We start from the raw sequence: 18,467 nt of genomic DNA, 5'->3' as shown, positions 1-18,467 counted from the left end.
CTTGATTAGCTGGTTCAGGTGTGTTTAATTAGGGTTGGAGCTAAACTCTGCAGGACGCCGGCCCTCCAGGACCGAGTTTGGGCACCCCGAACTACGTTGCATTCAATTAGACTCGTTTAACAGCCATCTGAATGTCGCGAGCGTCTTGAATGTCTACAACTCTAAATATAGGATTTAATATGCTCAACCTTTAGCGGGTTGTAGATAATTAATGCCTGCTTTATGGCGTGAGAACAATACGCTGAACATGAGCAACGGACATGTAAAATATAACTCTGTGCGATCTAGATAAATCTTAAAAAATGGTTTAAATTTCTGGAGTGTTTTTCCATGCCTTTCCGACTCCTTGCCTGATGTCGAGACTCAAAGGTCCGAGTCGGTAAAATGATCCGAACTTCCCATCACTAATGTTTACGGCTGAACATAGTCGCTCTTTGATGACGCGTTTATTTGGCGACGATCCCAAATAACAGCGACGATATGTACGAATAAAATATCACAAGATCAACGAGAAAGATAATAGATAATGAAGATTTGCAACTTCTGACAAAGAATTGGTTTTGCGTTTTCATAATATATACATTTATCGCAAACAGCTTTAAGGTCAACAAATGGACTGTTAGTGGTTCATTTTTATATTATAAGGCGAGCACACAGGTTTTTATGTAAAGAGTGATTGTTATACTGTCATCTTTTGATTTTAGTTTTCAAAGCTTGTATGAACAATATTGTATTTAAAAAAAAAAATAGTTCTCAAGAAGAGTTATAATATAAGTTATAATGGTTGAGTAAGTATTTTGAGTCACTGAAATGAAGAGATAAAAGTGAATATTAAAGAGATAAGCCCAAACTGGTGATTAACCTGTACTTTTATTGTCACAGATGCTATCTGGCAACAAGACCATTCACATTTTTCATTCACGATTCGGGTGCACCAGCCTTGAAAGCTTCAACAATATTTGGTTTGCATGTTCACCATTCAGCTATGCAAAAAAATAACAACAGTTGGTAAACTCATAGCAAAGCCGATATTACAGAAAGCCAAAGAAATTGCAGCAACAAAAGTGAAACCTGCAGACATATAATACTACAAATCAGTGCAGTGTGTATTAAAATAAATGAATTTCAAATAATGAAGTTTACCAAAAAAAGCTTTATAGTTCAATCTTATATAAAGGTTTTAGGAAAATAAGTCTAAAATGTCTAGAGCTCGTTTGCTAGAGCACGATGCTACCAATTCCAGGATCATTGGTTTATATCCCAAGGAAACATGTAGAGTGGGGAAAAGTACCTGTTAAGTTGGTTTTGATAAAAATATTTGACCAAAAAACAACAACAACATGTTAAATGACAACATTCAGATACACAAGCTTCAAACCTTACACAGCTTAAAAAAAAAAAAACGGTAAAACATGAAATATTAGGAGAACCAATAAAACAGAGGGGCACAAATCCAGAAGGCATGCCATCTTTGAATTCCAAAGTGTGTTCATATTCTCCACTCACTGTCAAAACGCTGGTGACTTTCATTCACTCCTAGGATGAACTGGTTTCCAGTGGTTTTTGTTTGTCTCAGCCAATGCTTAAATGAGTCCATGTCAAACCTTGTCCAAGCAGCTCTCCTGGAATTCCTCTCAGCCACAGTTTGTGATCTTTAGAGGCAAATGGGAGGTGTAAAATTAACTTATTTCTTCTCCTCAATCCACAGTGAAGTAAAAATTAAACACACACACTTAAGAAAATCCCCAGAAAATAAAAGTTTTTTTTTTTCTAAAAAAAGGAAAGAAGAAATTGGGAGTAAATTTAACGGCGAGGCCCTGTAGCTGAAGCGCAGGTTGACATACCTGAGAAAGCTTTAGACACACAGAGCTCGGGGGAACCTGAAAAACAGAACAACAGAAACCTTTTTAAAAGACTATGGTAAACACATATATAGAGATGGCTCACAGACCTATTACATATTGTACAAAGCACAATCGTTTTTTTTGTTTTTTTTCAGTTTTAATGGTCTAGGACAACTTGAGCCCTCATGGATTCTATGAAGATGTCTTCATTAAAACAATCTCACCTGTCTTCCATGAAGCTGTCCACTTCCTCTTCATCATCCAGCTCCATGTCCAACTCATTGTCAAGGCCACTGCAACCATAACTACTGAGGACACTGAAAAGAACATGATATTTAAAAAAGAAAATGGCTAGAAAATGACTTTTATAATGTGTGTACAGTGAGTGATTACTTACCTAACTGAGCGGCAAGTGAAAAATACAATGCGTTTAAGCTTCTTGTTGTAAAAGAAGTAGTTGAAGGACCACAGACTGCCTTCCTCACCGAAGGGGTCAGAGTCAAGGTCTGGGTTGTAGCTACAAACAATACAACAATGGCTGTTATTAAAATACATGTACAGAACACATTTAATGAGGGAGAAATCATTTCTTTACTTGTCACACACCTATAGATGTCACAGCCCTGCAGGTTTATCTCTTGATCAATGGCATTCCACAGTTCTGGTCCTAAAGAGTTAAACTGCTCCCCCACAGCAGAACAAAGGCTGCTGTTAACAGAGTCGACCACCTGGAGGACACAAACAGTCTGTTAGGAAACAATCATACTAAATTCTAGAATTTCATATCGAGGTATATTATTACTGACAAGTTAAATGTTGAGCTCCCAGCATGCACTGCAACATGAATACTTTTTTTGCTGTTTGCTGACTGTTGTTTTGTTACTACTGTTATTTGTTGTTCTACATTTGTTGATTTTCACCATTCTTGAGATTAGTGTGTCAAGTGTTGAGGTTCATATACAACCCTTTCAATCTACATCCCAAATATCATTGTTTCTGAAAGATGATTGATTTACTGTATTACTAACTGAACATTGTAGTTACCTATACAAAGTTATTGGTGGAATTGAGCATTTTACAATTAGTGAACAAAATAAAACTGACAAAAAAGGAGTGTTACTTAGGACAATTAAGACAATCATTGAGAGAACTTATAAATCTGATTGCATAATGTTGCCTTGAATTTGTAACTTTTCTCAACAATTCCTGACAGTGCATCTAAAAACCTTTGTACCTGACATTTAATAACATAACATCACATAAAAAGTTCTTTACCTAGCAGAAACATTATCGCGATACAATGGAAACCAGTCATACTAACCCAGTTAACGCTGGGTTCTCGGCTGAACTCATGGGCTCGGGCAGCACTGAAGTCATAATCAGGCCGGAACGACTCGTTCAGGGTGGTGATAAGGTAGAACAAGGTCTTCCTGCAACACTTATCACTTAGTGGATTTTCTCCATCCTCCCCACTCTTCCCCAATCTAAAAGAAAGCGCAGGAGAAATATTGTGTAGTGTGCCCACAATAGCTGAGGTGAAACCTATGGTTGTGTGTTAAGGCTTACAGGTTAGGGCTTGGAGCGCTGCTGGATTGAGGGGGTGACAGAGCTTCAAGAACATGTGGCTCCCCCTCCTGACAAAACTGCTTAAACATGTGCTTGTCATCACCAGCCATTTTACACGAGTAGCTCTCAATCCTACAGACAGGAAAAGAGAAAACGAATAAGAAAGGGATTGATTTAATTATTTCATGACTAAACAAACAATTGCACACACAAATATCAGCATAATATATTGTTTGGGATTTATATAAGATACAACAAACTTTTTATATTGCAGTAAAATTTAAGCTATTTAAAAAATGTTTTAAGCATCCCAACTCAACTGCTGGGCTTTTCCAAAACTATATTTTTATGCTTGGCTAAAATGTCACGGATGTAGAGCGAGGGCGGAGGACATGGGAATAACGTGTGTGTTTATCTTTCTGGCTTATGCAAGAGAGGTTGTGCAACTTTAGACAGTCCCAGTAACAGTCCACAGACATGATTATTTATATGTGAAGGGCAAAGGCTGTAGCAGGACACGGAGGAGAATCATATGATTTGGGACACTGTAGCCCTGTGTTAAAGCTCCATAAATCAGTGGAAGAAACAAGCAAACGGTGGAGAACAAAGGTTGAACTGTATCATAAACCGTATGTGTCTGGTGTGTAAAGATCAGTTTGAGGAAAGACACGTCACACTGAAGTAGACAGTTTGAAAGTAGGGCTGTAACAAGATACTGATGGTGTCTGTTAGTAAATAGAGATGGTATGAAATATGCATGCACTGGTTAGTTAGCCTCATCACTAGTTTTAACTTGTACAAGTACACTGATGTGAGCACTACTAAAAGATATATACAAATGGTATTGGCATCTGTGCTCTGAGATACCACATTTGATCTCACTGTACTGTACTCTACACTAATCCAATAACATGATTAAATGCTAAAGAAGCTGGCAGATCATATGAAACTCAGCTGTGTTTACATGCACCCCTAAATAACCACAGTGGTATGTGTTAGAGGACACTACAATCTGCGTCACGGGTACAATAATCGCGTCTTTACTCTGGGTATATCAGACCCCCTTATCCTTACATAACATCTTCACAAAGTGAAAGAAAACAATACAATATAGCCTAGTTTTAAACCTAACATCAAAAAGATAAAGAAAAAAGTAGTGTACAATTAGTAAAAACAAATAAATTGGGTTCAATATCACTCACGTCACCGTGACATCGTTTGAAGTTGTTTGAACTACTGAACTACACAGTTGCTAAAATGACACTCTTTTGACATGATGAGATAAGATTTGCTATCATTTATAATAATTCAGCAACTTTCTTATTCTGACGGTTCAAGCACTGAGCTGAAACATGCTAATGTTTGCACTTTGCAGAGTAAAAGCTAAAATACTTATGCACATGACGCTTGGACAATAAAAGAACCACAGGAAGAATCAAAATGTGTGTGTTGATGTGTGACAGGATGTTTACCAGAACAGACACCAGGGGTGTATTCCAGAAAGCACGGTTAACTTACTGTCAGCTAAACCCTGAACTTTCGGTTGATTAACCCCAAACCTTGCTTACTCGAGGTATGTGGTTCCAAAAACGCGTCCGGGAGTAAGTTAATTCAACTCAGAGTATGTTCCTGGTTAAGACTCAAGACATTCTCAACAGAGCGACGAATCACTATGGAAACGGATGCTAAGAAAAAGCGCGCCATACTGTTTATTTCTTCTTCTTTTGTTCAATGGTCGTTTACATGCTTAGTGCATATCGCCACCTAATTGATGGTTGTGCAATAATTTTTTATTTTTTTTCCGTTTAATCTTTAATCCTTTAGAATATTAATTATATTGTTTGTTTGATGTTAATTATATATTAAGTCATATCAGATATGTATTTTAATTTAGAATTTAGACATTATAGAAAGTGCCGATCCATGTGTGAGATGATAATATAAAATGTAATCAATAAATATATATAATAAATTAAACATTACCTTGTCATAGTGTTTTATAATTTATACAGATAACTGTTATATATGCCAATAAAATAAATATAATAACCATATTAGAATAATATATTACCTTATTTATTACTTATATTAGCGCTTCATCATTAACATATCATACAAATAAATAAATATATATAATAGGCTATATTACATATTGTAAATAATTTTTTATTTTTTTTCCGTTTAATCTTTAATCCTTGAGAATATGAATTATATTGTTTGATGCTAATATATCAGATGTATTTTAGAAAATGCCGATCCATGTGTGAGATAATATAAAATGTAATAAATAAATATATATAATATAATAAATGAAACATTACCTTATAGTGTTTTATAATTTATACAGATAACTGTTATATATGCCAATAAAATAAATATAATAACCATATTAGAATAATATATTACCTTATTTATTACTTATATTAGCGCTTCATCATTAACATATCATACAAATAAATAAATATATATAATAGGCTATATTACATATTGTAATATTATATAATGTTGTGCGCTATCTGTCATGCCCACTGAAGGCTTGTCAGTAGATCACGCATGCGCTGATAGCTCTAAAGTGAACTAACCCTGGAACATAACCTGCTCCGGAGCAGGTTATCTTCAGAGAGCAAGTTGCTATGGTTACTTACATACCCTGAAAGTAACCTCAGATTTTGGAACTGAAAGCTGAGGTTATCCGCTCGCTTATCCTCAAACATACCCGGGTATGTCACATAACCTGCTTTTTGGAATACCCCCCTGAACACAAGAATTGTGTTCAGACACAAAAACAACCTAAATCCAGGGTTATTGCTCCTTTTGACCAATTAATTTCCATGAATTTTCCAGTTGTTTGCATGTACTGGATAAGGATTTATTTTACAGAGGAATATTTTTACAGAGTCTGCACTCAGAGAGAGCCATCTGTACCCAATTACATACTTCAGAGTAGGGCTGTGCAATTAATCGCATGCGATTGTCATGCGCATCTCGTCAGTAAAGCCGGTTCCATGATTGGTAGTAAATCGCCATCACCTGCTTTCAGATGGAGCGGCATTTACTACACAGTAGTTAGTTCACTGACAAGCTAGGCAATATCGCGTTCATAATCTAATGCGAGTCAAGAGTCAAAGAGTCAAAGTTTGGAATGACATAAGGGTGAGTAAAATACAAATTTTTCATTCTTTATGAATTTGCAAAGCCTGAACACACTTTAAATTTTGTTATATTCCCAGGTGTTACAGGGTACCCACATTTTTGTAAATCACAACTCTTAGAGTTCAAAAATGTTCAAAGGAAAAAGTATTTGCTATTATTTTCAGGGTTCATACCTGCCAAGGATGTGAGCATCTCCAGTTTCAACACACAGCTGGGAGCTCAATGCCTCAAAACGGGAATTCTCTAAAAGCTTCATAGCTGGAAAACAAAACACATACACACTTATCAGAAGCCAAATATCTCTTATTTCATTGTGTGTGTGTGAGTAACCTGTTACAATATAAACTATTTATTGATGCAACTAGTTGTATCGAGTTCAGTTGAAACGTAATGTAATGGAGATGCCCAAATGGAAACATTTGGGTGCGTGTAGCGTTTCTTATCTACATGCGAAGTAAAACGACTCCCCCTTAGTGCATTACGTAAAAACAAATGTATGTACGGACTGCATAATTGTCCGTATAAACAAGAAAATAGTATTTTCGTTGAAGTAAATGCATACTTTTCGTTTTTATGGCATTAATTGCAAAAAAAAAGACCACACATAAAACGGCGTTAAATTATGAATTATTTGTTGACTTTACGTCTGAAAACTGTAAGACAATCGTAACAGCCCATCTGCCTGTCCACCTCCCCCAACAACAACCGTTTAAGCACTTCCTACTTTATAAATCGACCTTGGCGTGTGGGGTAAAAAAACCCACTAAAGTGGGGACATTTTATTGATAAAATAATAAACAAGACAAAACTGCATTATGAGAGAGCAAAGTGGTTTAGGAATAAATACATTCTATTATTTACATTGAGCAACAGCAACTGACCTACTACTGACCAGCTAACGTTATGGTTTTTGATACTGACGACATACTGTATCACAGTGTATATCAACTGTAATGCTTACCTTTACTGTTGTACTGCCACTTTCCAACTAAAAACAAATCTGGGCGAATGGAGTAACGTTAAGGTTAGTAAGTTCGGCTCACAGACAGCTCGGTTTATGGAGTTGTTCAACTAACAACACAATACAAGATCAAATGCTCTGGCGTCTACGCGCGGTGGGGACAACAATAAAAAACGTTGTACAATATGAATTCACTAAATTTGAAAATGACTCGGTCGAGACTGACATATCCTGCAGGCGTTTTCTCTTACTGCAAGGCTTCTTATTTCGACTAAACGCAACATAAAATTCAGCGATTGTGTCGAGCTCCAAGACAGCGACTGCAGCAGCATCCCCTTAATGTACTTGACCTACAACAAATTTACCTTCTAAAAACGATTTAAGCGTCGGTTTAAATGACGCGACTTGATTAACAGATGCTTAAATTAGCACTTGCGACCTCTCGCTAACGATTATGTCTCCTATTTCTTGTATTATGTTAGTAAAAATCTCGAAAACATCCAACAACAGTCTCTATATCCGAAAACAGTATACAAACCACGCCTCTTCTGAAATATTTCCGTTGATGATGATCACGCCCACTGTGTGTTCAGGAAAATACTATGGACACTTCTATTGGCTACTTAGTCTGTCAATTAAATGTACTAGCTATTCTATTGGCTAAATGGTCACGTCATTTAAAGGGGTCATATGATGCCATTTAAATGTTTCCTTTCTCTTTGAAGTGTTACAAGCTCTTGGTGCATAAAGAAGATCTGTAAAGTTGCAAAGACTAAAGTCTCAAATCCAAAGAGATATTCTTTATAAAAGTTAAGAGTCAACCACGCCTACCTAAAATGCCTCGTTCTAACACGCCCCCACATACCTACGTCAGGATGTGGGAAGATTTGCATAAAGTGCCCAAATGTTCACGCAAAGAAAGAAGGCATAACTTTGATTCTGGCTGTAGTATTGTTGCCGCCGCCATGTCGTGAAGACGCTGTGTGTTTCGTTGTGAAAGCGAAACTACTTTATTTGGTCTTCCAAAAGAGGACACGACTAGAAATCAGTGGGTAAGTTGTATTTACAACACTGTTCCAGAACAGTTTAACCCAAATATTCAGATGTTTGCAGCGCATTTTATGGAGGACTGTTTACTGATCCTGGGAAGGCTGTGCACAAAGGCTGGTTCTATAACGTGGGGCAGTTCCAACTTTGCAAGGACAGTCTGGTGCTTCTGACTCACAGTCTGTAAGTACATTTACATATTTAAAGGATTTGCCACTGATGATTCAAACACGAGTTTTGAGCAGTGTAGAGTAGCACTTGTTGTTTGTCATTTCTCTGATCACAAATGCAGACATGGCTTTATGTTTATGCAGCGCGATACGCAAGGCAACGCCTAAAAAGACAGTATAAGTCATTATAATCAGTAATTATGTGCCCACTGGATGCTACAAATGCCTCGTTTATAATGGGTTTTGTTGGGTTTGTCTTGTCGCACTGGGACTCTGCATCACAGTATGTTAAGTGGCATAACATTTCCGTCACGCGCTTGAGGAATTCGGCCATTCACAACGCACTGGATAGCTGGCCAATCAGAGCACACCTCGCTTTTCAGAACGATGAGCTTTGTAAAAATCGACGCATTTCAGAAAGGCGGGGCATAGAGGAGAAACAATAATGTACAGTATGTGGAAAATAATGTGTTTTTTTAAACCTTAAACCGACAGATTAGTTAGGCATTGTATGCCGAGGATTTATGCATAGTTAGAAGCAGATATGATGTTTTGAGAAGGTGTATAAAATGCTAAGTGGTAATTCGATCCACTTCTAGTGGGACGTGACAATTAGGACGTAGCCCCCGGTTCATGTGTAAAGTGCAAGTGCCTGAATAGAGCGAGGATCTATTTATTTATTCATTCATTTATTTATACATGCGTGTTTTAATCAACATTTTCTCGGATTATCAAAATAAAAAAAAAATCTAAGAGTAAATATATCATATTTTGTAAATAAATCAATAAATGTTACTGTTTTGTATACAATCTAGCCTGCAAATGGATAAACGGAACAAACCAGTGGGACATGAATGGTTTTGTTACAGTAGCGATAGTTTAAGTTTGTTATTATTATTATTATTATTGAATATAAAACAATAGTAAAACCATCCAACATATTTACCATGATTCTACTACACTCTTCGTGGTTTAACTGTGATATAAGGTTTAATTAAACTAAATTACTAAATTAAATGAGTAAGAACATAAAAGCACAGTAAGCCACAGCCTAACCAGCCTAAACAGTATTTTTGTGCAATCAATTAACTGTAACGACAGTTAACATCACCACAGTTACATTACAGTTACAGTTTCATGAGATGAAATTTAAGATTGACATGGAAAATTGGGATATTCCCTAGAATGAGAAAGAGTGTATGTTGAGTGTGTTTTCGGCAGGAGGCGCAGCGTCTGCTCTCAGTGTAAAATGTCTGTCTCTGCTTGAGCCGTGTTTCTTCCTGCTCTGACGCTGGGCTGCCCTCCTTCGGAAACTAAAACAAAGATGACAAGGTCGCTACTTTTGCGTAAATCGGATCAGGGAGTCGTAGCATATCTCCAAACATCGTATTAGAACACAAGCCCGGCTGGTACTGGTGTGTCAACACGACATATTCCCGCCTGAAGTAGTCACTCGGCGGCGGCATGTCGCTGAGCTCAGGCGGGTGGACTCACACACCTCCGCCGGCCCAGTCTGCATCGTCTCATCTCGGCCAGGAGGCCTCACAGTCGGCCTGCAGCACTGTTTTGATGTCGGTGAAGGTGTCAGTATGCCACTCAGGTATACGACCGCTTTGTCTCCCGGGGGCCAGAGACGAGTCTCTCCGTCTTCAGCTGAGCATGGACCCGGGGAAGGCAGGGGAATTCCGCCTCGCGTTACGGGACATCAGCGGAGCCGCGGCTGGGCGCAGCGTGGTGAGGAAATGTCGAACTTGCGTTCAGTTTCAGTCGGCGGTGCTATGAATACTGGTGAAGAGTTGATGGTGAAAACTGGTGAAAAGCGCAACATAGTAGTATTTTCATTTCCAGAAGTGTATCTGCGCTAGGCATAACATAACGCTGCCATCTGGCGAGCACACACGAGTGAATCACATGATGTTTTGCTGGTCTTTGTTTTTAAAATCCATCCTCCACCCCCTAAATTTTATAGTTTGCCCAGAGTTGCGTCATAAATACACTTAATGCTCTTCACGATACCTATACGTATTTGATATTAGATGACGCAATAATACTTCTGGTCAGCACTGATACTTTTATTTGCTGTAATAGACTGAAAAAGAAAGAAAGTGAAACTATCTCATGTGAATCAGTTGATATGAACTTCGTTATTATTTGTGTATACATGAATGTAAAATAATAATAATAAAAATAGTTAAACCTATTTAATTTCAAGTACGTTTAATATTTAATTCGGTATCCTTCTGGTTTGCAACAAAGTAGACATGCACTTTCAAACGGGGTTGTTGTCTAGGATTGTGTTATTTGGGGACATTATATGACTAATTAGATATCCAGGGGTAGTGCACTACTACAGTTTGTGTATCAAATTCATTGCATTTATCTATTATACCCAGGGTCTTAGAGATGCCAAACAGAAGTAATATTATTTTATTTTGCATTTGAGTCCTGCTGTCTCTTTGAAACCTCATTACACTCATGATCCTGAAAATGTTGTTTTGAAAAGATAGCTCTTGTGTAGGCTACCCAATGATGAATATAACCAGATAAAACAATAATGACAATTTAATGAAAATATGTGACAGGCTGATGGCTCATAATAACAGTGAAAAAAATGCCTCATTTTAAGTTAGTAGATGATAATAGGTTTTAAATAGGCTAGGTCTTTTATTTGCTTGTGAGAAAAGGATAATTCCTGGACTACATTGTTTTAGTAGTGAAATCAATGAGTTATGTTTAAGTAAATTAACTCCATTAGATTTTGTGTCTCTCTGTTTATGTTCATTCAGTCCATTGCTGAGTTTGATCTCAAGACTGTTTGCTATGAAGTCAGATCCCCACAGTGCCATGAACTGAGTTTGGCAACACCACCACATGATCGTATCACTTTCAACTTCCGCTGTGAGCAAGAAGCACAGGAGTGGGCTACTGTGGTGATGTCATCACTCAGTGAGGCACACAGAGGTTTGCCTTCCTTCTGCTTTCTTCCAACAATTTGTCACTTTTGTTAATTCATTCATCTATAAATACAGATACACACAATATTTATTATAATCCTTACGATTGTTGCTTGTCAGACTGTATGAACATGATCCCGATTCCCAGCTATAAGCCATGCTACACCGGGATCTCAATTGTCATTAATGCAGACTGTATTACAGTCAAGCCTCATCAAAAAAGGACATATGCAAGAAGATTCAACCTGAGTTTTACATCATCAATCCATGAGACATTCAGTGCCAATGATCCTCATTCACACGCAGAATTGGAATGGTGGCTAGCAAACAAAAACTAGTGTTAAAAATCTAGCGTTAATTTTGATCATGGCTTGTCTTGAAAAGAAAAATGGAAAAAAACAAAGAAGATGTGTTTGGATAAAGTGGTGTTTTTTTCTGTGCTCCCAATGGTTCTTGATTTGACAATTGTCATAGGAGAAGCCATATTGCAAGACTGCCTCAAAGCGTCTGACTCTGGCAGTATTTCATCGGAGGTCATGAATTGCAATTGTCATGAATCGGCTGTTGGCAAACACGTCAAAATAGCAATCAAGACTACAGATTTTGGCCTAGGAGCAGAGGAATCTTGTAGGATTTCCAAAATTTGTCTCAGATTGTCAAATTGTGGCCAAGATTGTACAGTGTGCACCCGGCTTAACTGTAATTCCTCTAGTTTTGTATAATAGCTTTACATTTCCTTTAACTTGTACTCTTTTTTTTTTTTCCTGAGCTTTTTAAACCACTTTGTCTCTTGCCCTTCTTTTCAGTGGCGATTAGTTCCTCCAATGAAGAAAGACTGCTACCTCCTCAGCCTCTGGATACACAGAGCAATCTGCCCATGCCACGTACAGGTAATCAATTGTGTTCTTGTTTTAATTTTCTGCTCACGATCTGCTTGACACTGTTGCCAAACAATAAACAAAGTGTCAGTGGTCTATTATGTTGATGCAAATATCTCTGTCGCACCCACTAGTTCTCCTTCCATTTCTGATTCTTTCTTCTATCCCGCTCCTTATCCATTCTTGTCCTTATACATTTTCACCCTTTTTACTTTTTTCTCTAGAGGAGATTTGTGCGGAGCTGGTTAGCGCAATAGAGGCAGGTGATGTTCGTTCGGCATCTGTCTGTGCATCGTCTTTAGCTAAACAGAGAGCTGCTCTGAGCATTCAGCCATCTAAACAAAATTACACAGACACTGAAATGAGGTAAATTTCATGTTTACAGACACTGACCAACTCAATGTGTTCTAACCAGACAGAAAGCAGCAAGTGATAAAAGATGTCTATTGCGTTAAGTCTTTTAGTGTTATTTAAAAGGATTATTCACCCAGAAATGACAGTTCTGTCATTTATGCATGCTGATGTTGTAAGGCCTGTGTGAGTGTATTTCTTCTATGGAACACAAAAGGAGATATACTGCAGAATAGACAAACTATCGTCTTCTGTGTTCCACAGAAGAAAAACAGGTCATACAGGTTTGGATGAACATCAGGGTGAGTAAATGACATAATTTTCATGCTTGAGTGAATTGTAATTTATACCAACTCAACACACAATTTCACATCTACACACATTTTCCATGCAAATCTGATCTCAGCTAATGCGTTGATTTATCATGCAGCCTGGCTGTGGTGGTAGAGGATGCATCCTCCTCCTGTTGTGTCACAGTGAAAGTCTTCCCTCACTCCACAATTGGTGTTCTCAAACAGCAGGTAGGCACAGATTGACTTAACCATATAAACATTACTAACCATCAACCAAATAAACATTGTTTCTTGTCATTCTTTCAATGCCATGCAATTCTCACAGTTACCTTAGCTGCCTTTTAGCTTTGTTAATGACACATAGTTTTTGCTCTGTAAGGTCTTCACAGACTATGGTTTTCATCCGCGTGTGCAACGCTGGGTCATCGGCCAGTCTTTGTGCTCTGATCACCGCTCTCTGGTTTCTTATGGAGTTCAGCGAGATGGCGACACTGCGTTTCTTTATCTCATTTCTGCCCGTCAGGCTCGTCTCAGTCGAGGACTTTACCAACAAGATCAGGAGAGTGCTTTGCTCACGCCGGCTTTGGTGCCAACGACTAATCAGCCCCACCAAGAAGCAGTTACCAATGGGCCAGCACTGAACACAGCCTCAAGACCATACAGCACCCTACCTACAAGACTTCATAACAGCCATAATACCCTGAGTGTGTATTCCCAGACCACCAGTTAAAATCATAACATGCATTTACACTAACAAAGTAATATTAAAAGAGATGCAATTACATTTAATTACAAAGTAATTAAAAGTGAAGCCTTGTGCAAAATGTGCCTCCAGTTTATTACAACTATAACCTCTTGATCTTGTAGGTAACAGTGCGGGAAGTACAGAGAGGTTGGGTTTGGGTGATATTCGTGACCTCATCAACCTTGAGCTGCCGCAGTTGAATGAAGCCCTGGCGTCCAACAGAACAAGCACACAGGTACAAAATTATGTGAACACACAGAACTAATTTTTCTTTAACACAAAGCACAGACATTTTGTAATATATTGAGCCTTTAATAAACAGGAAATGTGTATCACAAAAGCAAGAAGTATGCAAATACTTTGATGTACAGTACACATATCATGAGATTATGGTGCTTATTTGAATACTTGTTTTTGTGGGTATGTAGCTGGGATGGGCCTGCCCAACCTGTACATATATTAATAAACCGACACGTCCTGGCTGTGAAATGTGTAGCGCAGACAGACCTGAAGGCTACACTGTTCCTGGCAACTACAGACCAGATGCTCTGGAGCTAAGACGCATCCAACAGGAAAAAGAAGCAATAAGGCAGTACCAACAGGTGAGGCTTGCAAAATTCAATTGAGAAAGCATGAGCACATTTTGCACAATAATTCTGCCTGCTACCACTGGAATATTCCACTTTGTTGTTGTGATGCTTGTGGAGATCATTGGGAACAGATGAGTCTGGCATGTTGCTTTTGCTGTTGGCTTATACATCTCCTGCACACCAGCCATTTTATATCTACGTTCACACCCAGGTTTAGGACAAAATCCTCAGGATGGCATAGTAATTTGGTTTGTATTCATATAAATTGAATGACAATGAATCTATATACAAATATTTTGGCGACTTCAGAAAATCAGAGAATATCAGCTGTTGAACAGTGTTGTATCTGTTCCAAAATTTACAGAGAGCCGTTTTTCAAAATGTGGTGAATTTCAATGAAGTTGTGATAAATCTTAAGTAGTGGCAGAATTTTTCTTTCATATTGTGACGTATGTCTGAGTGTAACAGATTATCGAAAAAGAATAACTGTAGGGTGGGGACTGAAAAATGGAGGCAGGCGGCATTTTCACTGGAAGATCCAATTATGATGTTTTGAAGAAAACGCATACATACAAGTCATTCACAATGAGATATATAACATGCATTTAGAAAACAGACTGAATTTTCATTTTGTGCTGACTTTAAATATAATAGTCTGAGTAAAAGTGTTCATTTAATTTCAGCAATTTTTATGCATCTCATTTATTATCATTTAAAATGTTTCATTTATACATCAATATTATATTAGCCACTGGTGACCTTTCTCTTTAGAAATCATCATCAGTCATTGAAAAATCCATATCAGCTGACCACTATTAAAGAGCTACTTTTACTCATCTCTAAGGGCTTTTGTGTAGGATAAAGCCTGAGTTCTGATTGACTCCTCAGTTTGAATCTCTTCTCTTTTGTCTCTATTTTTTTTAAGGAGAAAGGGAGAAGAGAGGAGCTGAGGGGCAACAACTCACTACTGCACAACCTCGACCAGGACTACTGACTCGCGCGTGCACAGTGCACACACACACTTTCAGTGCATAGTCTCAACTAACAAACCAGGCACACTCATACTCCAAATGCAGTTACAGTACAGCTGGTATACTGCACAACTTGTATATGCCTGAGCAGTTGACTGCTAATGAATTTGATCCATGCCAACCTCATCTATTCGAGTGGAACTTTTTACAAAACCAATTTCAAAAACACCTTTATATTAAACACTGCAATAGTCATATAGAAGGTAATTTTGATAATATTATGGCAAAGCCGTTACTTCACTTGGCCTAATGAGATGCTGTGTTGCGCTGTGTCTTGGTTTAAAACGTTATTCAGGTACAGACTCATTTAATGCGCAGATGACATATACTGTATATCTTTGTAAGCAGATGTAAGAAGTGACTCCTACTGCACAGCTTTTGCAGGAATGTAGAGCATCCATTTATGTAACCTGTTTGATACAAGTTCAGTCTGATCTTGTCTGACAGTATCTTGTAAAATAGTTTCAAATTCTCATATGTTCAAGAGCTGAGTGATTTTAGTCTTGGAATTTTTGAAGTGACAGTTTCAGGTCAGAGATTATAGATCCCTTAATACAACTATCTCAGCATTTTTATTTTTCATTGTAGAATGACTTATTGAGTTCTGTTATAGATCATCCAACAGTGCACTTTTTTCTTTACTAAACTAAACACCAACTTTTACCTTTTACCTGCAGCTGTTCATACACAAGCAACATTAATTTTGCATTGATGTTGAAACTGTAAGATGAAATAGAGAGGCAAAAATAGTTCATGTAAATGGTGTCTGACATGCCAAACCTGTGGACCACAGTCTCGCACTCTGTTTTACATTTTGATGAATTGGTGGCTAATTCGTATGATTTTGTATGATCTTATATGTATGTTTTTGTGCATATTTCCCACTGATGGTTGGGTTTGGGGGTAGATCTTCATGCTTGCTTTGAATCACATCATACGAACTCATACGAAATGTCCACCTTGTTAAATAGTTGTTTTCTCATGAAATCGGTATGGACAGTGTTATGGAAACATTTTGACTCCGTTTGGCAAAACTAAATGCATGCATGCCAAGAAAACGCATGTTGTATACAATTTTTGCATTCAAGCAAAAAGACATAACTTGGTGAAAATGTAGACCGAGAGATTTTTGCTCATGCAGTTTGACGCATACTAATATTTTAGTTGGCAAAAATATGCAGAAAGTGCATTTAGTAATTATCACAGAACCCATGAGCAATGCACTTAACCCCAAGTTGCTTTGAGGACTGGCAGTTAGTGCATTATGGACAAAATGCATCTGCTAAACAATGAGTAGGCTTAACCAGTGTGAGAGGGGAAGAAACAGAGGAAGACATGTTTTGGTCAGTTCAGTTAGGGCTGTAATGTAGCATAACTTGTTTGTCTGTATGACTGGGCTTGATTCTTTCATGTTAACTCAAGTGTAAAATAGCCTTGAATTTAGGAAAGACAAATGTCTATGCAAATGAACTATGTGACAAACTCAAATAAAGTTCTTTTAATAGGTACATACCATTCACACCTGGGTGTCTTCCGTTGTTTTTATCTATATATTTTTATGTATGTGCATACACTGAAAGTAACGGTTCTGGTACGTTTTATATGGAAGCATATAGGTAGCAAAATTCAATTTAAAATGCAATATGCAAAATGGCAATGTTGTTACTTTGTCGTAATTATAACTATAATGTGGTTGATCAGTTTAAACATATAAGGTAAGTGATTGCGTTCATGTTGTATTTATTCACAAATATTGTGTGAACTATATATATTACAATCGCATTTATGTTTTCTAGTGTTCATGTATTTAATAATGCTAATTAACTATGTGCTCTTATTGGTATAGAAATTAATTACGGTACACACACACATATATATATTTATTCTTTTTGTCATTTTAAATTACCCCTGTCACACATCACTATTTCCCAAGGCAAATTTATAATGTGTGCACATTATGACACAAACTCTCTAATCTATAAAGAAAAGGAATGCTCAGATATGCCATTGGGATCTTGTAGGTTTTAGACTCTGTTTCTGTCACACCAATCTTCAAGATACAGTCAGAAGTAACAGCACATGCAATGTGTTTTCCCTCACACAGTCGATCTATGGATGCCCATCTATGTGCTTCTTCAGTTCTGACATTAATCTGTCTGTGTCTGTAGGCCAGAGAAGCAGAACGCAGAGAGAACTATGCACGTCTGGTGCGGATGGACGGACAGGATCTGGTTCCTAACCCAGAAAGAGTGGAGTGCAGGATCTGCTATGTGGAGCTTGAGCCTGGCGAGGGAGTCCTGCTCCGAGAGTGTCTCCACTGCTTCTGCAAGTGAGGAAGACAGAGAGTGTGCCGCTGTAGCACGCACATAGTGACATTTATTGTTCTGTATTGTCATGCAGTAATTAACCCTCTGTGTTTCTGTGGGTAGAGATTGTCTGCGCTCTGTGATTCTGATGTCGGAGGATCCTCAGGTGGCATGTCCATACAGAGACGAGGCCTACGCCTGCGACTGCATCTTGCAGGAAAGAGAAATCAGAGCTGTGAGAACTCATTAATTTATACCGCTTTTATTTTGTCTACAAAAAGACCATACTGTCTGGTGTTCACACAATGATGAGAAGTGTCTGTAGCTGTCTGTTGTTCTCTCACTCCGGGGATGTGACACTGTCCATGGTGCTGGAGCGCAATTGACAGGAGACCTGGAGCAATGCTGCTCTGAAAGGCTTTTAATGACAGTGCCACTGGTTAAAATGACAAGTGCTGTCAAAACCTACTGAACGGAGTCATTTTGTATTCTCATCCATATAAACCAGTATAATTGTAGTGTCATTGAGATACTATTATAATTTTTATTAATATTTTTATATAGTTTTTTTTTTAAAT

At 37.8% G+C, this 18,467-nt stretch overlaps 2 protein-coding genes across 4 annotated transcripts in view; one reads left to right on the top strand and one right to left on the bottom strand.

Annotated features, from left to right (window-relative positions):
• Positions 1-851: 851 nt before the first annotated feature.
• LOC107656202 (repressor of RNA polymerase III transcription MAF1 homolog) lies at positions 852-8,071 on the bottom strand. Of its 2 annotated transcripts, XM_016443967.1 has the most exons (9): positions 7,525-8,071; positions 6,737-6,821; positions 3,411-3,542; positions 3,166-3,328; positions 2,451-2,572; positions 2,242-2,361; positions 2,069-2,161; positions 1,845-1,880; positions 852-1,652 (listed from the first exon to the last, which is right to left on the bottom strand). In XM_016443967.1, the coding sequence occupies exons 2-8, from the start codon at positions 6,817-6,819 to the stop codon at positions 1,856-1,858; spliced, it is 738 nt and encodes a 245-aa protein (XP_016299453.1). In that variant the 5' UTR covers positions 6,820-6,821; positions 7,525-8,071; the 3' UTR covers positions 852-1,652; positions 1,845-1,855. The 2 variants fall into 2 exon arrangements, with proteins under 2 accessions (XP_016299453.1, XP_016299452.1); XM_016443966.1 differs by having other exon boundaries at positions 852-1,880.
• A 1,729-nt stretch (positions 8,072-9,800) lies between these two features.
• shrprbck1r (sharpin and rbck1 related) overlaps positions 9,801-18,467 on the top strand; it is a 12,122-nt gene continuing 3,455 nt past the window's right edge. Inside the window, exons 1-10 of one of the 2 annotated variants that reach the window (XM_016443965.1) lie at positions 9,801-10,475; positions 11,528-11,702; positions 12,502-12,585; positions 12,798-12,939; positions 13,355-13,445; positions 13,741-13,921; positions 14,085-14,197; positions 14,391-14,564; positions 17,752-17,912; positions 18,013-18,124. In XM_016443965.1, the coding sequence (XP_016299451.1) occupies positions 10,206-10,475; positions 11,528-11,702; positions 12,502-12,585; positions 12,798-12,939; positions 13,355-13,445; positions 13,741-13,921; positions 14,085-14,197; positions 14,391-14,564; positions 17,752-17,912; positions 18,013-18,124 (1,503 nt within the window). In that variant the 5' untranslated portion in view covers positions 9,801-10,205. Of the gene's footprint in view, positions 10,476-11,527; positions 11,703-12,501; positions 12,586-12,797; positions 12,940-13,354; positions 13,446-13,596; positions 13,922-14,084; positions 14,198-14,390; positions 14,565-17,751; positions 17,913-18,012; positions 18,125-18,467 lie in introns of both variants that reach the window. The other variant, XM_016443964.1, reaches the window with a different exon arrangement.

Source organism: Sinocyclocheilus anshuiensis, unplaced genomic scaffold, assembly GCF_001515605.1.
Source record: "Sinocyclocheilus anshuiensis isolate Anshui unplaced genomic scaffold, SAMN03320099.WGS_v1.1 scaffold1429, whole genome shotgun sequence".
NCBI lineage: Eukaryota > Metazoa > Chordata > Actinopteri > Cypriniformes > Cyprinidae > Sinocyclocheilus > Sinocyclocheilus anshuiensis.
Note: the sequence above shows the minus strand (reverse complement) of the source record. Positions and strands in the feature narration are given on the sequence as shown.

Excerpts from the sequence above, each read along its gene's own strand:
- LOC107656202 (XM_016443966.1), bottom strand. The coding sequence starts at position 6,819 with ATGAAGCTTTTAGAGAATTCCCGTTTTGAGGCATTGAGCTCCCAGCTG. Across the intron at positions 2,573-3,165 it reads GAGAACCCAGCGTTAACTGG|GTGGTCGACTCTGTTAACAG; the intron begins GTTAGTATGACT and ends TGTGTCCTCCAG. Across the intron at positions 2,162-2,241 it reads TTCACTTGCCGCTCAGTTAG|TGTCCTCAGTAGTTATGGTT; the intron begins GTAAGTAATCAC and ends TGTTCTTTTCAG.